Source organism: Eschrichtius robustus, chromosome 16, assembly GCF_028021215.1.
Source record: "Eschrichtius robustus isolate mEscRob2 chromosome 16, mEscRob2.pri, whole genome shotgun sequence".
Taxonomy (NCBI): Eukaryota; Metazoa; Chordata; class Mammalia; order Artiodactyla; family Eschrichtiidae; genus Eschrichtius; species Eschrichtius robustus.
This window is the reverse complement of record NC_090839.1, coordinates 1990941-2015378: the sequence shown is the minus strand read 5'-3', so window position 1 is coordinate 2015378 and position 24438 is coordinate 1990941. Positions and strand designations below refer to the sequence as shown.

The 24438-nt window shown below is 52.7% G+C and overlaps 1 protein-coding gene across 1 annotated transcript in view; it reads right to left on the bottom strand.

Moving 5' to 3' along the window:
• Window positions 1-273: 273 nt before the first annotated feature.
• Window positions 274-24438, bottom strand: part of TAF4 (TATA-box binding protein associated factor 4) — a 70406-nt gene continuing 46241 nt past the window's right edge. Inside the window, exons 6-15 of the mRNA XM_068524822.1 lie at window positions 23297-23386; window positions 22530-22775; window positions 20894-21041; window positions 20340-20454; window positions 18156-18325; window positions 17721-17851; window positions 16750-16875; window positions 16248-16304; window positions 15688-15807; window positions 274-1639 (exon numbers count right to left, since the gene is read on the bottom strand). Coding sequence (XP_068380923.1) covers window positions 1472-1639; window positions 15688-15807; window positions 16248-16304; window positions 16750-16875; window positions 17721-17851; window positions 18156-18325; window positions 20340-20454; window positions 20894-21041; window positions 22530-22775; window positions 23297-23386 — 1371 coding nt within the window. The 3' untranslated portion in view covers window positions 274-1471. The remainder of the gene's footprint in view (window positions 1640-15687; window positions 15808-16247; window positions 16305-16749; window positions 16876-17720; window positions 17852-18155; window positions 18326-20339; window positions 20455-20893; window positions 21042-22529; window positions 22776-23296; window positions 23387-24438) is intronic.

The window sequence follows — 24438 nt, the reverse complement described above, 5'->3', positions numbered from 1 at the left end:
CCTTGGAGGTGAGGCTATTTCTACCAGATTCGCTGGGTTTTAGACACTGATTCTAACAAGTAGCTCATAAATACACACCTCAGCGGAACCAGAGCTGAATCTCTGGCAGCAGAATCTACAACTGGAAAACTGGGAAAAATAGGCAAAACAAATACAGATAAATTTGTTTTTAATAAAGGAGTTAATTTTCTTTCAATCCTATATAAAACAATAGCAATTAAAAACTTCATTTTTGAAAGTAAAATATTTACATATGAACAAGTAACTGTGCAAAATTTACATGAAAAAATGGAAAGACAGGGATTTCCTAAAAGACAAAATTAAAGGTGTAACAGTTTTCAGGCGTTGATAAAAAATACTGATCAGCATTCAGTTCACACGCGCGAATAAAGTCTAACGTGAGAATTCACACGGAGAAAGCCGAAGTATTTACAGTCATAAAAGTACTATCAATAGACAATTTAATACAATAACCTCTGAAAATATAAAGAACCAATTAGTATATTTGTAATAAAAAAATAGGTACAAAGAAGGGGCTTTTGCTCTGGACGTCTGTAAAGCGAGTCCACAGCTTGCATACAGCCTCTTAGCAAAATAATTATAGCTACATAGCCGTCCTCACGTTGTGTGCCAAAGGTTATGTACAATTACTGACAAAATACACCAACCAGTTTTCAACACTTGATTCACACTGAGAAACAGTCTTCTGATGATTCTTCTCAACTCTGATTTTATTTCATCTAGGTTTTTTCACTTTTAGCTAAAAAACAGTGCAAGTAAAATAGATTTATGCTGAAAAGGTTTTCATTTCTTTTAACTTTACAGCTTTACAAACGATAGCAAATAAAATGCATTTGTACAGATGCTGACCACACATTCAGAAGGAGCCGCGTCGCCGGCCCCCGCGAAGCAGAAAGGGATGAGCCCCGAGGCGCAGGCGGACGGTGAGCTGCCTGCTCCTTGAGGATCCTGAATGGAGGGCCGGGGGAGGGAGGGAGATAAATAGTCTAAAAAAATCAGTTTGCTTTGCCAACTGACTAATACAAAAATAAAATAAAAGAAATGAGGTCATCGGCTGTAGACACACACCTCCGCAGTAAGTTGGGTTGAACTAAACCAAATGCACAAACGATGTAGAATCCGCTATGAGGTGACAGAGGGCAGCTACTTATTTGCTAAACGATTCCATCAGTTTTTATATATGGCTTGTTTGGCAAGAAGGCCACTCGATCAAAGATGAGTTAAGATTTAATTGTCCTTTAAGAGTACCCGCGGGCCTCTTGTTCTCTGTTACAGAAACGTGTTTTCCTTCATACTGAAGAGTTGACTTAGAAACAGGAATATAAAACTGTTCCATTGTAAAGAGGTGGCTGTTTTTTAAACAATATCCCATTTGCTTGTTACAAAAAGGCGTAATCTGCAAATATAGAAAAAGTCCCCAGGCGTCTCCGTCTAAGAGGCCGCGTCCGTGCTACTTAAGGAATGCTTTGTAGAGCAACAGTGAATGGCTTGTCTCACGTTCATTTTCTAAACAAAATATGAGGTCCCTGAGGTTGACCCGCGTGATCCTTTGTCGCGTGAACTGTCTGGGGGTTCCGACGCCGGAACTGCCTGGGACCGCTGAGCCTGGGCCCGAGCCCTGGTGACGAGAAAGGAGAAGACAGCCGAGTTAGTGGTGCGCAGAGGTGGGCAGGGCCCTCGGCGCTGGAAGGAAGGGGCAGGGCCAGGTGCCGCCCCAGGACCAACTCACGTTTCCCTACAGGTGTCCCAAGAAACCCTGGTTCTGGAGGAAGCCAGGCCTGGGACCGGCTCCTTCCCGCAGGCCTACTGCTGGAGCTGAAGTGCTTTACGAGTCCCTAACGGGGAGGGGTGAGAGCAGGGGGCACGCCGACCCTCCAGGACTGCTGCTCTCAGGCACGCGCTCGAGAACACTAACCCCGAGATTCCCCCCAGAGCTCAGACTCCGGCCCCTGGGGCACGAGGAAGGAAAAGGTGGCGGCTCCTGCCCCAAGGGGACGGCAGAACAGCTCCGGGGCTTGTGGCTGGCGTCCCCGACCTCCAGGCGTCCAGGGACTCAGGTGTGCTGACGCTGTGCCCGCGGCGGCCTTGTCATCCCTGCTTCGCCGACAAAGGCACACTTCCCGAGGCCGCAAGGTCTAGACTCCTGGGCTGGGCGGGCTGGTGGTGGTCGGCTGGCTGGCTGTGCCGAGGGCTCCACAGTCACCACGTCGTCCATGGCCTGGAGGGGGCCCCCTGCTTCCCCGGGCTGACAGAGGCGCTTCGGCCGGCCTGCACCGCTCGGCGCCCAGCCTGCTCGGCCCGCGGGGGATCCGGGCGACGGCTGGGGCTCTGACGCCTGCCTGCTTGGCACAGGCGGGGTTCCGGGCGCTCTCCTGCCGCGTCGCCGCCCCTCAGCAGCAGCGTCCCGTGGTTTCAGCACGTCACCACCTCCAACCGACACTCGTGGGCATGAACCACACAACTCCCAACTGGACAGTTCTCGGTTTTCCACTCGGAATGAACACTGAGTGTCTGTATTCTGACGGTTAAAGTCGCTCGTGTATATTTCAAGCGCAAACCTTACAACGGTGTTTTTTTTTACAGTGTTTTCTTGAAGTTTAAGGTGGGAGCAATGAGCCCTGTGATGCTGGAGGAGGCGGCAGCACAGCAAGCAGCCAGCAGGTGGCAGGTGAGGCTGGTCCCTCCTGGGCACTCAGGGCAGCTCAGGGCACGCACGCCCTTCTTCCACGGTTCACCGCGTGTTCTTCATGCCCCCTTCAGACACCCTTAACCAACCGGGGTCCCTCCTCCAGACCAGTCCTCTGGTGACTACTTTTCCGTGTTTGAAACAACTATTTAGGTTTTCTTGGCAGTTTCCCCTGAGTCTCCATAACGGCCCTAAAGGAGCATTTTGTGAACAAGACAAACAGCGCCCCTGAAAAGGTGGTGATGAAAGCACACAGTTTAGAGGAGCCAGGAGGAAAACGGGGTTCCGTCTCCGCAGCCGGAGAGCTGGCCTGCGCCGGGGGCCCTGCGGGTGTGAAGCCTCTGCACCACGGCAGGGCCTGCAGGCCGAGCCGAGGCCAGTGCCTGGCCAGACGGCTGGGGCGGGGCCGACAGGCAGGTGGGAGCTCCTCCCCGCCTCCGCCTCCGGGACAGACAGGGCGGCGCCAGACCTTGGGGCTCGCGGAGAGCAAAGCGCTCCCTCAACCACGGGCCCGGTGTCTCCTGTGACACTCGCTACAACTCTGGGCCACGTCTGATGTTCTTACTTTCAAAACAGTTCAACGGCCAAAACCAGTTGGGACAGGGGTGAGGGCTCCCTTCAGGCACAGCATTTAAAGCTGAAACTCAAGAAATCCCTGCAAGTAATATTTTAATGAGATCTTTTTTAGAAGTCAGAGGTGCTTCCAAACAATCCGGACAGGCAAGCGTTAGCAGAGCCCACAGCCAGGGCTCCGGGGCCGGGACCACACCGGCCCCACTCCGCACGTCTCAGGCTCCGAAGGTCACGACGCTGCCACGCGTCACTGTTCTACGGACTTGGATAAGAAGGCCTATGTGCTCAAAGGCATCCTACTTGACAACTCAAATGACTTCTGATTTCACGGGGTGAGTGCCGTCCTTTGATCGTACTGCCCTGGGGTGTCCTGGCCAGAGAAGGCGGTCCCAGGAACCCAGCGCCCAGCCTGCAGGCGCGAGGCCCGGTCCGGCCCAGAGCCCCGTGCGGGAAGCCTGGGGAAGCGGCCCTCGGGCACGGCAGCCGAGCGACCAGCAGTGACCTCAGGTGACAGAAAACTGCGGGGCAGGTGCCGGCGTCCACCTTCAACAACATTCACACTCCAGCAAAGAGGCTGATTCGGTGTGTTTTGTTTTGTATTTGCAGGCACTGGGGTTGAAACAAAGCAACTGTGGACACACGGTTTACATTCTCCCGAAGGCCAGCTTCCTCCCTGAAAGTGCTGTGTGACCATTCATCATGTCCTGTCACAGGACTGTTGAGAGGATTCATGAAAGGAGGCTGGTATCTCCTTTGAAGGCAATCTTTCCACTGTCAAAACCACCACAACCAACCTGACAGGCAACAAACACTCAAGGTAAAAACCAAATGGAAACAATCACCTCCGTCCCAACCCCACCTGGCTCGCGGGGTCACTTCGCTGGGGCCCCCAGGGACGTGCACAACCAGCGGCGGCAGCCGGGGCAGCTTCAGACCTGCCGTGGCCGCTCGCCCAGTTGGCGGAGAGCACCAGCCCCTCGGGGACTGTCTGGGGGGACTCGCACCACGGGGGCCTCGTGGCCGCTCCCCCCAGAGCCCCCTCGACCACAGTGAGAGGTCTGTGCCCACGAGAGGGCACCTCTAACCCACGTGATGCCCCTGCGCCCCAGACGGCGGGTGACGAGGTCGCAGCGCCAACAGCAAGGCCCCCGCCGCCCGCTCTGCTCCTCTTCGGGCCAGCACGGTCCCCACACGCGTCCATGAGACGGAGCCCACGCCCAGCACACGCAGCTGGAGGGCGCCGTGAAAAGCAGCAGCGATGGGGCCCCTCGGGCACTCGGCTCAGAACAAGGGCCACTCGCAGGAGGCTGAAGACAAGCTCACCCCGGTACCTCCCATCATCTCCCCAGGGACCGTCCAGAACAGGGAGGGAAACACAGACCTACCCGGGGCACGGCATCCGCACAACATGAGGACGGGGCCCGGTCCCCACGCGGACCGATGCTCCTGGGCGGGGCCCACAGTGCCTCCACGAGGCCAAGCACCAGAGACAGAGCGGGCCTGGGGGGCCTGAGAGCGCACAGCTTCTGGGATAAGTCCTTTGAAACTGGGCAGCGGCGGCGGGCAAAGAAGTAAGGGGGGGAACGCAGGGTCCGGCAGGCACAGGGCCTCGCCACCAGAGGACACTCAGCCCTCCTCTCCCTCGGACGGACACCTGCGAAGCCACCGGGCTCTGGAGAACTGTCAGGAGAGGGCACCATCGGACAGTGAATCTTGTAAACACCCAAACCATGAAAATGCACAAGAGGAAGATAAGCAGGTCCACAAAGAACCACTGCAAAAAGTCAGAAAATTAAACTCCACACGTATCAGAGACAAACTCCATCTGAAAAAACAAGAAAACTGTAAGACAACGCTTTCAACAAAAAAAGTATACTTAAACATTTGAGGATATGATAATCACCTTGAGTCAAAAACTCAAAACTTAGGGGGAAAATGGATTGAAAACCAGAAAGAAATGAGAGTTGATTTGACACAAGAAAGAAATGAGAAAAAAGGACAAAACTATCTCAGAAATTAATATAAACTGTAAGGTGCTCAGGGGAGAAAAGACTCGAATAAAAATGTAGTAAGAGGCAAAGAAGAAAGGCAGAGAAACAAGAGAATAAAAATGAGACAAAGAAAAAAAATTAAAGGGCCAGGAAAAAAACAGGGGAAAAGGAAGACAAGCAAAGGAGGACATGTACTCAGTCGTCAGAGCCCCCGGAGCAGGAAGACAGATGTGCGGGCAGAGGTTAATACTCAAACTATAATCCAAGGAAACTTTCAAGAAACAGAAAAAAACAAACCTACACACTGAAAGGGCATGTGGGCACCTGGGAAAATTAACCCATAAAAATCAACTTCGACAAAGCCTCATAGAACTGTCAGCTTTCCAAGATAAAGAAAAGGCCTCCAGGTAAAAAGAGAAAATAAACCATCAAGACGAGAGAATTAACCTGGCATCCAGCTTTCCCAAACCAACACAGAAAGCAATGGAACAGCACTGAAAAATCACTGAAAGCAAGAGTGAAGCAACATTTTTATATCCAGCCTAACTGTCCTCCACACATCAAGGCCACAGAAAAACCGTTTCAACTTGCAAGACATCAGGGGACTCTGCACCTGAGCTTTGCGAAGGCTCAGCCGCAGGCAGGGGTGGTCGTCCCAACAAGGGAAGAGCGGGGAAACCTCAGAAAAACGCAGAAGTAAGCATTTATAATATATAAACACGCAGCTGGTGCTACAGCAGAGGTGAGGAAGAGGCTGGGAAACGTCAAGTGCTGTGACAAGGTAGAAATGATGTAACCAAGCACGAAAGGGAACGGGAAGGGGACACCACAGGCTCCGGATGCGGTGTGGCCACCGGGGAGCCGAGGAGAACGCTGACGCAAGCCGAACAGGAAACGCACGTGAAAACCTGGGGCTGAGGACGCCCAGAAACGCTCACATACAAAAGCAACCACCAGAGCACGGTTACAAACCTTCCTAAACACAAACAAAAATCTTAATTAAGGAGCAAAGACTACACATCTCACCAAAAAACACAGCAACTGTAAAATATACACATCATCATAAAATACTGTGACCGAGTCAGAACCCACTTTGTCAGCTACATCAATACAGATGACGGGCTTAACCCACCCGTGACAGGAAAACGCTTTTCGACTGGACTCAGAAAACAAGACCCCGCCATGTGCTCTACACAAGAGACATACCTAAAGGAAGAGCTACAAATCAAGCAGAATGGAGGTTTTCCAGGGTGATGCAAACAGGAGAGCAGGGGTAATGGCCCTGACTGAGGACAAAGGAGACATCAAGCCCACTGGGCAAAGGCAGACACTTTTCAATGGTAAAAATCACAACTCACGGTGAACATGTAACACTTACAGATATTTATGTACCAAATAACACGGCAACTCCCATACAAAGCAAAAACTGCAGGAGATGCAAGGAGATAAAGACAGAAACACAAGGACTTCCCTGGTGGCTCAGTGGTTAAGAATCTGCCTGCCAACGCAGGGGACACGGGTTCAATCCCTGGCCCGGGAAGATCCCACATGCCGCGGAGCAACTAAGCCCGTGCGCCACAACTACTGAGCCTGAGCTCTAGGACCCGCGAGCCACAACTACTGAGCCCACGCGCCACAACTACTGAAGCCTGCATGCCCAGAGCCCGTGCTCCACAACAAGAGAAGCCACTGCAGAGAAGCCCACGCACCGCAATGAAGAGTAGCCCCTGCTCGCCACAACTAGAGAAAGCCCACGTGCAGCAACGAAGACCCAACACAGCCTAAAATAAGTAATAAGTAAATGAATTTATTAAAAAAAAAAAGACAAAAACACACTAACAACGGAAGGCTCTGGGACACCACATCCAGCACAAAACACATCACGTGGACAAAAATAAGCAAAGACACAGTGGGCATAATCGGTAAGGTGCACCCCATATAAACCCAGCAAGTCCTACACCCTGCCTAAGAATACGCCTTGTTCTCAAGCACCCACAGCACATTCACCGAAGCTGAGCACCCCCGTTGCCCAACAGATCAGCAAAATTACAAACTGTGGCAACACACGCCGGGAGGCTGTGGGGAGACAGGCCCTCTCCTTCACCACCGGCGGGTGCGAACTGGCACGACCCTGCAGAGGGGAGCTTGGCAATTCCTAACGGAACTACCGACCCACTTACCTTCGCCCCACAACACACACCCCCAAGAATACAGCACCATCCGTGCACAAGGGAGGGGGTCGCCCAAGGCACGTGGGTGCGAAGAAGCACCCCGCTTGCTGTGAAGAACGGGGAGCACCGCCACGACACGGCCCGGAGTGCGCTCCAGAGTACGCGAAGTGAAAACGGCCCACTGCACAAGGCGCCGGCACTATGCTCCCTCGAGAGAGAGGCGGAAATCGCAAAACACACGCTTGCGTCTGAGGGGGAGGAGACGGCACTGCTCGGGGCACAGTCTTTTGTACAGCTCTGGCTCTGAGAACCCCCAAATAAACAACTAAACGCGAGCGGGGGTCGGGGGGGGGCCGCACCGGAGGACAGACAGCAGCAGGAGAGCCCAGCTGTGCCACCGGAGGGACGCGGCCTGCTGAGGGGCAGCGGGAAAGGGCTCATCCAGGTAACTCCGCGGCGCTGAGGATGCGGAACTCGGGGTTGCTGCAGGGCTACACACGGAAAGAACTGGGCAGACACATGCTACTCTGAATAGTCAGCCACTTCCTTCTCACAGGGCTTAGCAGTTCTGGATCTCCTTTTTATCTGCAAAGTAGGGTGGGACAAAGAGCAAACCCACCGGGACGATGAGAGTCAGGCCTCCCACCTGGGACGCGGGACGGCTCGGAGGGCCTGTCACGTCAGGTTGGACCCACCGCCTTCAGTACAGACACGGAAAACACAGGTGGGGTGGTGCACGTATCCCCAGCTGTACCCCCGTGGGGGCTGGAGCAAGACACCCAGGGGCCCGAGCACACCGGTGCCCAGACCTGGTCCCTGCACACGCGTCCCAACAAAAAAGAACCGCGGCTCTGCGGAGAAACGGTCGATTCCACTGTTACGGCAGGAAAAACATAAGGTAAGCCTGGAACATTTGTGACGTGAGAGAGTAAGAACCCTTCAGAAGGTGACAGGCTTACGTCAACAGGACAGAGGAGCCCAACTGAAGGGCTCGCGAGGACCAAGCAGGGCTGGCAGAACTCCAACAGCAAACGGGGGACAGAGGAGGAGGAGAGCCTGTCGGCCTGCGGGCACCGCACACGGGGAGCAGCCGTGCCAATGAGAACAGGAGGGCACGGTCCCTCAGCATTTCCCACAAGACACTTTCATCACAAAGGGACACAGATTTGCAGGGGAAATGCCTGCGACCCCCCTAGAACCAAGTGTTCAAAGTGATCACCCGCAGCGGGACACACAGATGTCACGTACCTCCTGATACGACGCACTGAGGACATGGTATCACTGGTGCGACATTCTAGCCAAATTACATAACCTGGGTTTCATCAAGAGGAAACGTAGATGAGCCCAAATTAAGAGACCTTCCACCAAATAACCGACACACACTCTTCAAAGTGTCAAGATCAGGAAAGACAGCGAAAGACAGAGGACCCATCATAGACCAGAGGAGGCTACAGAGACATGGTGACCAAATGCCAGGAGGGGTACTGGATGGGATCCTACATCTTCAGTGGAGAATGGTAACAATCAAATACAGAGAAAACATTTGCAAAAGACATAACTGGTTAAAAAAAAAAACTCATCCAAACTACACAAAGAACTCTGAAAACTCAATAACAAGAAAACAAACAACCCAATTTTTAAAATGGATCAACGACCTTAAAAGACCCCTCGCCAAAGAAGAAGCACATGAAGAGATGCATCAGGGAAATGCAAATTAAAGCAATGAGATACCACTACACACCTATTAGGACGGCCAAAGCCCAGAACACCGACAACACCAAATGCTGGTGAGGAGGTGGAGCAACAGGAACTCTCATCCGTAACTGACGGGAACGCAAAGTGGAGCAGCTACTTTGGAAGACAGTCTGGCAATTTTTTACAAAACTAAACATACTCTCACCATACGAACCAGCAATTGTGCTCCTTGGTATTTGCCCAAAGGAGCTGAAAACTCACGTCCCCACAAAAGCCTGCACATGGGTATTTATAGCAGCTTTATTCACAGTGGCCAAAACTTGGAAGTAACCAAGATGTCCTTCAGCAGGTGATGGATAAATAAACTGTGGTGCATCCAGACAGTGGAATATTATTCAGCCTTGAAAAGAGAGAAATGAGGTACCAAGCCACGAGAGGACACGGAGGAACCCTAAATGCATTTAACTAAGCGAAAGAAGCCAGTCTGAAAAGGCTACAGACTGTATGATTCCAACTCTACGACACTCTGGAAAAGACAAAACTACGGAGACAGTAAAAAGATCAGGGGTTGCCAGGGGCTGGGGGGAGGGAGGGATGAACAGATGAAGCACAGAGGACGTTTAGGGCAGTGAAACTACTCCGTATGATACTGTAAAGGTGGATACAGGCCATCATACATCTGTCCAGACCCACAGAATGTGCAACACCAAGAGGGAACCCGGATGTAAACCGCGGACTCTGGTGGTGATGAAGTGTCCGTGCAGGTTCATCGACTGTAACAAGCGCAGCATCCGGTGGGGGGCGTGGATGACGCGGGAGGCTGTGCAGGTGCGGGCGGGGGGGAGGGGGGGGCGTATGGGAACTCTCTGCACTTTCCACTCAATTTGGCCGTGAACCTAAAACTGCTCTAAAATATAGAGTTTCTTAACTTAAAATTAAATTCTGAAAGACCAAATCAAATGCGGTCTTTAGTCAGTAGTATCACACCAATGATGCACCTTAGGGTAAGCTGAGTGAGGGATATACAGAAACTCTCTTCACTCTTCTCGTAACTTTGCTGCAAGTCTAAAATTAGTTCATGATAAAGTTTTTTGTTTTTTTTTAAAAGACACACCCTAAAGAAATAATCCTAAACTAAAAAAAGAAAAAGAGAAATTAAGCCTTAGCTCTGATGAAGAAAGGTATATGAAGGACTTTTTAAATTCCAGATTTCGTATTAACTGTCACACATATAACTCACAAGTATCCCTGAAGACCAAAATCAGGCACAACCAGCAACGTACGAAGCCACGCCCCAGGGCCTCCGGTGACGTGCATCCCTCCCACCGTCTCCTCAAGGTGCCCCCTTCACCCCACACTCCTCCCCACGCCCACGCCCTCCCCATCAGTCTGGAAATACGCGCTCTTTTTCTCTTCTTTAGAAAACGCCTAAGGCAGAAGTTAATCAACATGCCTTTCCCATGAGCCCTCCCCTCCCAGCACAGGGACCCCAGCAGCCAGAGTGGTTGGGGGACTGGTTACATTGAGCCAAAAAAAAAAAAAAAAAACAAATATATTGAGAATAACGGGAACTCGCATTCTCTCTGTCTGTGAAGGGATTCGAAAGTAAGGAAAGGAAGAAGACTAGAAGAAGCCCTGAGGTCCTAGACTAGAATCTCAGCATCAACTGGAATGCACAGGGTTGTTCTAGATACAGAAAGGGGCACGCATGTGCGCACGCGCCTGTACACATACATACGTTCCAGGCTCTGACTGCTGGGGGCCTGGAGCAGGGACCCCCGTAGCGATCAGCACACACAGTGCTCAGACACTGGTCTCTAAATACCACCCTCCACCGCAAGGAAGCAGGCTCCTGGGCGCCACTGCGGGTGAGGGCAGGGGAAGCACAAGAGGCACCTGGACACCCCTCACGCTTACAGGACGAGGGCAACGTTTCAAAAGGATATAGGAAACAGCCTGAAGAAGCTTCCACTGACCAAATCTAGAAATAACGAGAGCACTGATTACAACCCTCTGAATACAGCAGGAATCCATGCGTCCATACACAGTGATGAACGAGTGCATGAATGAATGAGGACGGAGGGAGGGAGGGAGGGAGGGAGGGAAGCTCTTCTTCACAGCAGAAGGCAACCAGTAAATGTGGAAGGCGTGATGGAAACAGAGCATCATAATCTGGACCCCAGCCTGGCGGTCCTGACGCAGCGGCAGTCATGCAAGGGTGCTAAGGCCGGGTGAAGTGTGATGGGAACAGAGTACCTGCGTGATCCTGGAGTACCTCCTTTCACAATACTAATAAACGCTAAGGGACTAACTGACCACACAGTGGAGAAAGCTGCTTTCTCAGCCAGACAACTTAACCAGGTGATCAAGGCTAAGATCACCTAGTGATGCCAAGGGTCATCCTACAGAACAAGAGACCTGCCCTCTTCAACACGGTCAGGAACGGGGAGACTGGGAAGAGGTTCACGCCACAAGCTAGCTGGACGCCGCACACGCCTGGATCAAAGAGAAACCAGGACAGGCGGTGAAGTGGGAGCAGGTCTGGGGACCCTGGGGCACCAGGGCTGATTTCCCGATGCAGGGGGTGGGGTGGGTGCAGTAGTAACACAAGAGAACGTCCAGCGTTGTCAGCATTTAGGGGTGATGGAACATCCCACACGCGTACTTGTGTGTGTAAAGAGGGGGTGATGAAATAAAGGTGGTAAAATGTTCAGAATTGAGAATCTGAATGGAGTTTTTTATACTGTTCTTACAACTTTTCTATACGTTTGGAACTACTCTAAATCAAAAGAAAAACATTTTGAAAAACATTAATCAGTATATTCTGGGAAGAAGATGCCAGAGGCGTCAAAGTTTTTTTTTAATCTTCCCAAAGGCCATATAAAACACAGAGCAACTAGAAAGCAAAACCAAACGCCAGCAGACAATGTTTACAACCAAACCGGTGAAGATGAACGGCGAGCAGCCACTAGCCTATCTCAAAACTGTGCGGGAAAAGCAGCGGGGCACCTGCGAGGCCCGAAAGCCCCCAGGAGCCAACAGGTGTTCACCAGGAAGAGTGGCAGATTCACCGGAGAGCAGCAGCTACAGCCAGGAGTTCTCTCCTCTCAACAGCAGCCCCGCCACTAGGAACTCTGCCTCCGACCTGCCAGTGCCCCGCAGCACAGGGCCTCACACAGAAGAGAACCTGCGAGGAGTGAAATTAAAGCTGAGCAGGACAGGGACAATGGAGACAAAAAGGTCCAGGTAAGAGTCAGGGAGCAGCAGAGCCTGACATCTCAGACAGCAAGTTCGTTGCCACGTGGGAACAACGGAAGGGGAGCTCAGTGAAGCTGGCCAACCTTCACACCACCTCCTCCTAAAGGTTCAAGACAGCAAAATTCACATAAAAGTGAACCACAGAAAGGTCAAATCCCAGACAAGCTGCCCTAGGAAAAAAAGAGAATAAGGAGCAGAACAACATCCCTACAGATGGCGAAAAACACCAAAAAGACACAATCAAAAAGAGATCAAAACTGTTATGTTCTATTTCCAAACAAGCTAAAAGACATCGAGAAAATGATAAAAAGCATGAAAGAATAACATAAACCAGAATCAGCGAAACTCAGAAATGAGGTGACAAAGTCAAGGAAAAATTAGAAACAAAAGAAAATTTCACTTGAGAAATGAAGACTACACTAAAAAGAACACAAGAGCAAATAAACGCAACAAATGATACCTTAAGAAGGAATTAGGAGAGCGAGAAGGATAAACAGAGTATAAAACTTTTTAAAAGAGAGATTGAAAGGATTAAAGAGAAAAGAACAAATACTGATGGCAGATACAAAAGATACAACGTATGAGTAACAGGAATCTCCGAAGAGGAAAACAAAAACAAAGAAAGCGTTAAAGAAAATGTTCCTGAATACGAAAGGTTTAACTGCATGTATGCTGAAAGAACACAACCTCTCCCTGAGAATGACAACCCAAGACAGCCAACTCCGAGTAAAATGCTGGGCTTTACGGGAAAAGAATTCTGTGGGCATCTTTGGGCAGAAAGAACACATGAGAAACACACGAGAAATAAAATTAGACTATCATCAGACTGACAGCAACCTTTCATACCAGGAAAAAAATTATCTAGTGTAACTATTTACTCAAGATAGATTCTCAAGGAAAGAAAACGTGAGCCACGGATTTTCTACCTATCAAAACCATCATCGACATGCACAAATATGGGGAACGCAGCCCCCATGAAACATTCCAAAACAATCCAACAGAGAACGCGATTCAGAAAACCAAATGACTAAACAGACATCCACACAGACTTGTAATTAGCATTAAACATAGAGTTACTTATGGAACTAAGACGAAGGGTCCACGGAGAGAGGACAGCATGAAACAGCCACGTGATGTAACCAAAACACATGCATGAGCGACAGTCCTCGCTGGAGTGCAGCCCACCCGACGCTCTCCCTCCCAGCTTCCAGCCAAGTCGCCGAAGGCCCCTCCCTGGGAGTAAGGATCACACCCTACGTAAGACCCACCCCAACCAAGCCTAAAACCTGCACAGGGAAGGCGAGTCTGCAGGGTGAGCCCCACTGGGTGAGGGAGCTCAGAAACATCATGGGATTTCCACAGACCCTACTGAACACCAAAGTGAGACACAAGACACACAAGCTCAAGATGAGCAGCCAGGAGCTGAACTAAAACAAGAGTCAATACTCTTCAGAGGATGACGACATGTCATCCACAAAATCCAGCATCCAAGCCACAACGACTAGACATGCAGAGCGACAGGAAACTGCGACCCACGGTCAAAGGAAAAAGCAGTCGACAGAGGCCGAATCGAGACGCCCCAGATGTCGGACTTGACAAAACCATTAGAGCAGCTTTTACAGAGAGGTTCAAAGAACGTTGGGAAAATGTGGCCTCAGTAAGTGAGCAGACAGGGAAATCTCAGCAAAGAATCAGCAGCCATAAAAAAGACTTAAGTGGAAATCCCAGAACTGCATATACATCAACAAACGAAAACTTCACTGGACAGACTGCAGAGCTGACTGGAGAAGACAGGGAATCTGAAGACAGATCAGTAGAAATGATCCAGTCCGAACAGAGGAAGAAGTGATTAAAGAAAAACAAATACAGACTCAGAGACCCACAGGGCAATGTCAAAAGATCTAACAGAGGTATAACTGGGAATCCCAACAGAAAAAGACTGAAACAGAGAAAGTTCTGAAGAAATAAAGGCCAAAGTGTTGCAAATTTGAGGAAAACTACTGACCTACAGATCCAAGAAGCTCAGAGAAGCCCAAGCAGAGTGACCAGCAAGAGAACCAAGTCTAAGCACCACACAGACGAACTTCTAAGAAGTAAGACAATCACCTCAAAACAGCTGGAGAAGTGACACACGTGACAGACAGGAAACAAGCACTGAAATCACAGTGGGGCCCTGAATACGACGGAACAACGTCTTCAAGGACAACGACGGTCACACGTTACGGCTGTTTTCAGGTCTAAGAATAAGAGCTCTGCAATTCTGCAAAACACTCTGGGAGATCTCCCATCTTTTTTGTGATCTGGAACAAGAAAACATGGCTAAATGAGAACAGGAGTTTCCTTGGAAAAAAAGAAAGAGACCAGCAGTTAAGACAGGATTCAAGGAGTAGAGGAAAAACGTGAAGGATGGCTAACGTTCTTACAATCACTTATCCCTGTTAGTCGGTCATTCTATAAAATTAAGTGATGTATATCTGGACTTGCTCGGCTTATTCAAGAATGTGAGAGAAAATTAACCTGAAGTTAAAAAAACAGAGCTGAAAGAAAAAAAAACAAACTGTCAACATTCAGGGAAAACTTCATTCAAACTTTTGAGGGCGAAATACAACCATTTTCAGGTAAACAAAAGCTGAAAGAATCCATCACCAGCAGACTGCACTACAAGAAACGCTAAATGCTGTCCTTCAAGCCAAAGGGAAATACTGCTGATGGAAGCCTGGAACTTGGGACGAAGGAACGAAAAACACCAGAAATGGTAAATAAGCAGGTAAATATAAAAGACGATGTTTTCTTTCTTCCTGTGATTTACTTGTAAAGCAACTGGCAGTTTAAAGAAAAAATAACAATACTTTAAAGTTAGGTTTGTCATTACATATAAAGATACGACAGCAAACAAAACAAGAAACTAACAAAATTTGGACACACAGAAACAGGCAACAACCTTCCTTCATGCTAACCCCACTACTCAGGGAGAACAGTCAGCCCCACAAAGGTCAGTCTTCTGACGGACTCTCCCCATGTTCTCTTCAAAGTCAGTCTAAATCTCATCATGTTAAGCTACAGTGATCAAACTTCCTCATGCAAAGAACTTCTTGCTCACGTGATATCCACAGACGGGTTGATTTGAATATAAAGTATCGAATGTACCGAGAAAACAAGTATTCCAAGGGCGGTGAGACAACATGTGCGCGAACGACAGCCCGTTCTCGGCGTGCCTGACTCCCTGCAGAGGCGGGCGGAACGCAGGTGCCCCGAGGCCCTTCCAGCCCCCGTCCCTGCAACTGTGAGGTACCTCTGCTCCCGATCCCGGTCCCGGAGAGTCCACTTTCCTCTTTTTCCTGGGCCCGATGGCAGCTAGTGCTGTGAGGTTGGCATCTCGCTGCCTCATCTGTGCCAGTTCTTGTTGCTGCATCTTTGTTTTGAAAAGGAAACAGGGACTGTCATTTCACACACATTTTTTCTTACTACAAAAGTAATACGTAGACACCAAAGGGTTTTCTAAATTTTCCTAAATTAAAATTTAATTTGACTGTTTTTTTTTTTTAAACAGTAAGCATATTTTGCAATCAGAAAAACAGTAAAGCAATAGATGCTCATCTTAAAAAGCTCAGAAAATGTGAGCAAATTTTGAGAGTACAGAGACTGGATTGCACCAAATGAGAAATTACCTTGAAGTTTAAAAGCACAGGAAAACACTTTTGCAAACATCATAAATCGCTACAGGAAGGCCTACTGTGCAGAGATACCATCGCTTTCTCAGCCTCTCTCTCTCTCCTGTTAGGTGCTGAGGTTGAATACAAACATATTTTCAAGTGTGCAGTGAGTGCAGATTCTTGGACTGAAAAAGCTTACCTCCTTTGCCTTCTGTTTCAACCGTAACTGTTCTGGATCTTCTTGTCTGGATCGAGACTATTTTCAAACAGGTAAAAAAGAAAGATAAGTTGTGACCTAAACGTTCATCACCTGACAAATATGTTATCTTATTCGTGACGTAATGACATCTAAGTCACGTGACAGAATGCATTAAATTTTTAAACGTTTACAGCTAACAGATGAACATTTATCATCATGAAAATCAATACCATTTGGACGTAAGAACCACGCCATGGTCTGATGTGACCTGAGGACGGTGGGCCAGGGCAGCCCGCAGGGCTCCGGGCTCAGGTAAGGGACCTGCCCCACGCGCTGGGTGACCTGCTGAGGTCCGGAGGCTTCCACCCCGGCTCCGCTCCTAACCCCGCGCACGTGTCATCGAGGCCAGCCCCAAACCCTGCTCCGGCTCCTGGAAACCCCAAGGGTGTCTGCGAGCGCCCAGGGTGGAGAGGGAAGAACTGAGTAGAGCGCGAGCACTTGCCTTGGCTGCCCGCATCAAGATCTCCCGCTCCTGCTCGTCCTTCCGCTGTTTCTCAATCTGATCAAGCTGCTCAAAGAACTTGAGCTGAGCCCGCACGTCACTTGCCTGCTCGTACCTGTCATCGTCCTAGAAAAAAGCGAAACGGCTGTTTGTCCCGAACCTGGGGACCCAGCCGGACAGTCCGCGCACCGCCTCCCGCCTCCCTCGGCCCCCTCCCCGGGCGGGCGCGCAGACCCAAGCCGCTCTCGTCCCCGACAGACTCTGCTTCTGAAGTGCTCTGGACGCGCACACGCCGTCTCAGGCAAGTCGCACGGGGGCTCACGGGCAAGTGTCCATTTTATACACTTTGGTATCATTTGCCTTTTTTAAGTGACATTTAAAATTTTTTTCTAATAGCATAAAAAGTATTTTTAAAGCAAAATGGCTACAGGCTTGTACTTCCAACGTTGCGCAGGCAGTGCCTGGCCGCTCCACTGTGCCCTTGAAAGAGGGTCTGCGTGACTGAAGAGGAAGGCGGGCTCTGCCTTGAGCCTGCTGTGCGAGGCGAGGCTCCGGCGAGCCGGCCCTCCACAGCACACGACAGGGAACCAACCACTCTGAGTCCCGGGAGCGCGGGTGAGCCAGAGCCCCTCGCGTCTGCACGGACAGCTCGGGCCTGCGCAGCTGCTGGGACCCCCCCGCGTGGAAACGGGCAGGAGGGTCCACCATCTCCAGAGCTGAAGATGCCACCTGCCCGGACCCAGAAGGTCGGCTCCCTAACCCGGAGGTTGGATCCCCCGCATCCTCCTTCCACAGCCCGGTGGATAGCACCCAGAGCACCACGGGGCTGAAAGAAGTGGCATCTTCCCAAAATTTTGTTCTGGGAAAAACTCAAAACAAGCTCAACACTCCGCCACTTCCCCTGTGCCCTCCAGGCAGCACCAGACCCAGGAGGGGCGACAGGGCATCCCCTCCAGGAAACGGCGGGTTACCTTATAAGAGAAGTTCTTTTGCTGAGCCGTTTCTGATATCTTTTCTACAAGGTTCTGCAGCCTCTGTTGCGTGGCGTGTGACACATAACTCACCACGTCTGGGTGTAACTCTGTTATGCCGTGTTTCTTACCTGGGGAACAGGCGATACTTTACAATCACTGAAGCTCTTTTCCTTCCTTCACTGTTTTTCCCTTATCCCCCAGTTACCGCTTTGTGCAACCTGAGGGTCGAGGGTGGTCTACACCTGCTTCAACTACCTGAGAACGTCACCGCCAACCCCACGAAAGCACAACCCTGGCAAAACAGGTGACAAGGGACAAGGGGTGTCCCCCCAAGCCCAGGACAGCTCCGCGCGGAGCACCGCAGCCGTGGTCCACGTCAAGCCCACGCGTGGAGGCCGGACGTCCCAGGGCCGGTAGGAGACAGGGCCATACCTATTTCTAATATTCTTCTTTGCAGAGGCGCTGGGAGGAGGAAGGTCTCGTCTTTGCAGGACCGCGTCAGGGTGCCCACTAACTCAGAGTTCGTAGCCAATATTCTCGCACTTTCTTCCGACAGGTTCACGCCGGCCATCGACGCTACGTCATTGATGTCATCGTCGTCCCTTCAGGAAAGAAGAGGAGGTGGGTCTAACCGAACGAGGGCCGCCAAGGAGGCACATGCGGGTGGCCCCAACTAGGCGGGCAGAGGGGCGGCTCCCCCGCACTGCCGTCACCTGAGCACGAAGGCGGTCGCCTGCAAGCCAATCTGTTCTTTTAAAGGAAGACCCACCCGAAGGTTCAGCAGAATGGGAGTCTTTGCACATAGATGTCAACGCCAAGTTCACAGAGAGCACAGCACCTACTCACTGCTTCAAGGAGTTTGTTCTGTGAAACTTTTAAATGATCTCACAGCATTAATTTATTTTTAATACAATCACAAACTCTCAGAAAAGCTGGAGTACAGTATAAAGGACGTTTTCCCCCTGAATCACTTGAGGGTGAGCGGCCGACCTGACACCCACCCCCCGGGACACGGCACTGTGGCTCCCTGTGGACAGAGGCACCCCCTACAGAACCAGGGGGATGGCCTTTGAAACCAGGCCACCAGCCACACCCAGACCCCCAGGTTTGGCTAACGGTCCCTATAGCGTCTCCCATAGCAAAGGGTCCAGCTCAGAATCACGAGCTGCGTTTTGCTGTCACGTCTCTGCAGCCCCTCCCTGACTCTCGTGCCCCTGACACCTGGAAGGTCACAGGCCAGCTGTTCTGCAGCATGTCCTCGTTTTCCCTCTGACGGACGTCCCTTTGTGACGAGATGCGGGCAATGCACCTTTGGCAGGAATTTCACACGAGTCACGGGGCCTTGCTCACCCTGCACACGGAGCTCCAGCGCAGGGGGGCCCTGCCCGGCTTCCCTGCTGTCGGGGCGCCCCTCCCTCCCTGTGCAGTTACGAGGATCTCATGGGAGGTGGTCTGAGACTGTGCAAATCCCGTTCCCCTAAACCACCCACTTACTCGCTTCTAGGTGCTCGGGTTCCTGTCTTATCCAGCGGATACAACGTCACTACAGACACGGCCAGCGGGAGGGGGCCACTTGGGGGCTTCTGGGAACTCTGACCCTCGAGCACTGTTTTCTGACCAAACAAAGTGCACTAACTCGTCCTGCGCCCTCCCGACTCCGGCCTGGAATCAGCAGCCCCCTAAGGCACCCTGGTCACTGCGGGGGAAGCGGTTTTAGACGAGCCCTGGGCGCTGGGTGTGCTGCTGCCATCGTGGTGTCACCAATCCCAGGCCCCCCCAGTGGCAGAGTGGCGGCTCCGGCCATAGCCTTTCCCGAGCATCCACAGCCGGACGCCCAGCCCGACCCAAGCCCCCGGGCTCGCCTCGTTTGCTCCTCTCTGCGTTTCTGACTCCCTCACACCTGCAGGTGGACGGCAGGTCTTCCCATCTCCGCCACCCACCCTCTCCCTCGTGGATGTCCTCCCCACCCGTGGGCCCCCGCCCTCCGTGCCAGGCTGTGCCAGGCACCCACCTCCTCGCCCTGCCTGGAGGCCGACCCCGGCTCAGGCCACCACGGCTCCAGCACTGCCAACACCTGCCCTGCTCCCTAACACCTTGAGGGACGAAGCGTCTGGGAAGGGAAGGGAAGGACCACCCAGGTCCCCCGACACATGCACTTTGCTACGCTGGATCCTAACCAAAGTAGCCACTGCAGCCCTTCCTATGGCGACGCTCAGACCAGCTGCTCGTCAAGAGACCAAAGCACAGCATCTCTGAAGGTTCTGAGGTTGAAAGCAGGACACAGAAGCGCCCTCTGTTATGACCGTGATGCGCTCGGAAGGCTGAGCCATCGTATCACAGACGCAAATCTCCCACTGGTTCGCGCGGAAGGTCACCTGCTCTGCCATCCCGCCCTGTCTGCGGCAAATGTCCCCGAGCCGCTCTGGGGGAAAACGCGCACACAACGTGTGTGTGTGTGTGTGTGTGTGTGCATGTGTGTGCGTGTGTGTGTGTGCGTGCGTGCGTGCGTGTGTGTGTGTGTGTGTGTAGGGAATGAACGCAGCCTCAAAGCACCAATGGCCACCGGGCGAGGCCCTTCCCTCCGGGCGCCTCCTGAGCCACGGGCTCACTCCTTACCTAAACGAGCCTCCCCCGGGCTCCTTGAGCTTGTTTTTCTGTGCAGCAGCTGCTTGTGCCGAGACAGTAGAAAGAGCTTTGGTTCCAGGTAACACGGCAGGTTTCACCACAGGGACTGCAAAACAAGAGACGAGGGTATGCCCCCCGCGCACGGACTCGGAGACGGAGACACTGCCGTCCCCGGTGCCAGGTGGGCTGCGGGGCGGACCACTACCCTCCGCCCACCACAAGGAAGCTTCCTAAAACGTCAGAAACGTTGGGTTACTAACTCTAGATTAGAGTAAAACCATAAGCAGCATCTCTCACGCATTTGCCTTCCCGTATTTCATCAAAGTTTTTGAAATGCAGTTAAGAACCCAGTCCTGAATGTGTAATTGTAAAAATCGTACTGACGGGGCGATGCCCGTATAACCCTGTGAACGTACTAACGCCACTGAACTGTACACCTGTTCACGTGGCTAAAATGGCCAAGTTTATGTTACGTGAGTTTCACCACAATTAAAAAAACAGGGAGACGGGGTCCTGGGTAGAGCGGCCCGGCCGCCGGCCCTCACCTGGCTGCAGCTGGTTCAGCTGGATCTGCTGGGGCGTGGTGAGCACGATGCGGTTGTGGGGCTGCCGGAGCGCCACCATGGGTGTCTGCGTCAGCGTCACCTGCGGCGGCCGGATCAGCGCTCCAGGTTTGGGCGGCGGCTGGATCACCTGGGGCAGAGCCCACGGGGCACGTGAGCACACGTCCCACCCCCGTCCCCACCGCCCGAGGGGGCTCCCACACCTGTTCCCTGCCCGGGGCGGGGGTGGGCAGCCTTCCGGGAGGACCAGGAGGGTCAGCCGGGGGCACTGCATCAGGCTGCAAGCTCCTGGGGGCAGATTAACTGCTCGGAAGCCACACACAGGGCCCTGAGGCCAGCGCCTGGAGGACAGTTTGCTGAGCCTTCGAACCAGCGTGGAACAGCCAACTTCTCCCCAGATGTGAGCACAGGTGCCGGGGCGCCCCCTGATCCCTTCCAGAGCCTCTAGGGCTGGATCAGAATCCAGCTGCTGAATTTTACGAAGGTCACCTGGTGGGCACACTCTTATGTTACAGTGCACTCTGGGAGGAATGGGTGGTGCCCGGGGCCCAGCTATTTCTGCAACAAAACCTATGGAAATTCACACTGTCCAGAATGAGCAGACACACGACTGCCTGCAGGAGGTTCAGGCCAAGTTTTGCCACAGACTCAGGGAAGAGCCTCCAGGTTTCACGTCCCTACGGCCTTCAAGGGAAGCAGGTGATGGACCGGTGGTGCCCGACCCTGCAAGGGCGCGGCAGAGCTCCACCCCTCCAGTGAGGGCCAAGCGAGCGAGCCCTGATCTCACACCCGCGCTTTGGCCGGAAGCACACACACGGCTCCACCTCCTGTGGGAGCCTGTCTTCCTCACCACCAGTCAAGGCAAGAACAAATGCAGATTTTAACTTGAGCAGGTGAGAGACCACCACCCTTCATGACTCTGATTGCCCACCTGGTTATCACTTGAGCATTATCATAAAATACACTCCACAACCTATGAAAGTGACGTGAGGACCTGCGTTGTTCTAATTTTTTTTAACTGTCTGTATAGGAACAAAATCCCTTTGAAATTTAAAAAAAAAAAAAAAATAGCAACTGCCTTTCTACACTGGGCGAACCCCATCTGCCTGCAGGAGCACATTCAATCCTAAACTCTTCCCAGCAGAGACACCCTTTTCTATAGCTACACGACCAGAACCCTGGATCCCAACCACAGATAAATCCACCATCAGCAGCCGTGCCTCCCGAGGATCTCTGAGCCCCAAACAACGGCTGCAGAGCTGGGCTCTAGACCATGAAACCTGACGTGTCCAGCGCCAAGCACTTAGCGTCAGCTTTGTGTATTTGGGCCATTGCTCCTAATCAAAGATAACGTCCAGCTAAAAGATCCACTGCAAACACACTGTGTCCATTTAAACCAGGGACGCCCGAAACAGTACAGACAACGGACGTGCCAAAGGGCAAAATTCAGTAGGCTTATTTCGTTTTACTGAGAAATAAATTTCAAAGCTGCAGGGCCTCGGCCCCTGGCTGACACCTCACTATTTCGATCCCGCCCCAGGTTCTCCCTGGCAGTCTCTCTGAGCCACGGGTGGCCGGGCACGCGTGGGGGAGCAGGGCAAGGCTCTGGCCTCCATACCAGCGGCGTGGGCTGCCCCTGCTTGCCGACGCCCACCGGCGCGGGCTGCGCGAGGCTGATGACAGGGGGCTGGAGGGCGCTGGTCACGGTGGCCGCCGTCTTCCCGGCCGTGCGCTGCACCGAGCCGCTGAGCACCACGGCCGTGAGCGCGGTGGTGGCCTGCGAGGCCGGCGGCGGCTGCTGCTGGCTCTGCTGGATGAAGGCCGCGGAGTCGGGGGTCAGCTGTCTCAAGGCGGGCAAGCTCCTCTGGGCGGAAAGACAGACACAGGGTTGGCTCCCTCCTCGACTAAGAAAACGAGAACACGTCCTCGGCCAAACAGCGTCGGTCGGGGCCTGAAGGAGACGCCCCGGACGCCGGGTGCCGGCATCCCAAACCACTGTCCCCCAACTGCCGCTGAGCAGGGTGACCCTCAGTGACAACTGGCTGCAATTTGCTTAAAAAACAAACCAGAAGCGCCATTTCTGAAATGCAGTCACGCGCGTTAAGGCAGTGGAGGCATGTGAGCGACACCCTCGCCCCAGCGGCGCGGGGCCCCCGTCTGCGGGGAGAGGGCCCCTCGCAGCCCCCGGCTGGGACACGACATTGTGGCCTCAGGGGCGGGGGTCTCGCAACTTACAGAGACGCCTCGCAAGAGAAAACTTAGCATTCTGTCTCAGGGGACTTGAAAACTGCAAACGCACCAGTGACACCCATGCGAGCCCACCCCTCCCCGGGACACGCCCGCCCCGCTCCCGACGCTGGGTGCTCGCAGGGGGCTTCAAGTTACCTTCAGGAAAGGCACAAGGTAAGGTTGAGGTGAAGAATTAAGTTCTCGGTATAACCTACTAGTGAAATCTTCTGCTTCGATTTTTCCGTCCTTAAAAATAAAATTCACATTGAAATTCCTCCACGAATACAAACTCACACACGCGTAACTTTATGCAGCATTTCTCTGGTCTCGCGTTTTAGGACTGGCCGCTCCTCACGCCAGGTCCTGCGCTGGACGAAGGTGCGGGCGGGCCCAGGGGCCACGTGCTCAGCTGACACGGGTTCCCGGGCGTGGCTGAGGCCCCCGGCCCTCCCCGCGCCCCGCCCCATCGGGGCTCACTGGCCCACTCCACGACTCCCGTACGCCAGCTCCCACGGGACATTTACGTGGCACCTAACCCACCGCAGGTCAGGCATTTTGCCAGGTGACAGACTAGCCTAAAAGTACCCTCATGACCAAGCTGGAAGGTACCGCAGACCAGGGACACCCTTACCCAGAGAGACCACACCTACTCCGAGACCCCAGAGCAGCTGGGGCGCCGGCAGGGAGAAGCGAGCGCCCAGACGAGAGGGCCCAGACCCCGCTCTGGAAACCAAAGCGAGCCGGGTGTGCGGGCTCGGGGATGGGACAGCACGGGCACCCGGGAGGGGTCAGCACCGTCCCAGCCGGCTCTGCCGACACCTGGGAATCCCACGAGACAAACTCTGCCACCTGCGCCCTCTCACTCGAGGTCACCTACCACCAGCAGCCAAGCCCATGGCTGACTGGGCCCAGTTCAAGGGGGGAGTGGCCAGGGCTGCAAAGAGGTCCTGTAACAAGGGCAGAACGGGGGTCCCGGCGCCCTGATAAGGGCGCAGCACAAGGGGGACGGCACTGGGCCCATCTGGAGGTGAGGGGATGGGGGGGTGGGAGAGTCGACGAGACGAGCCCACGCTTCCAGCGCCGGGGAGGGTCCACAGACAAAGGACCATGGGAAAAAAGGGAACGGCATTTATTTAATTAGAAATTTTCATTAGAAGGTAAGACTGTTATAATTAAAACAAACAAAAAGCTGGGAATTCTTGTTCCTCGCGGGAGGTGAGATTATTATTCAATCTCTGAGTTTCCTGAACAGATTTAAGGAGCATCTGAAGCGATCATTTTTGCTTGTGAGAGCGGGA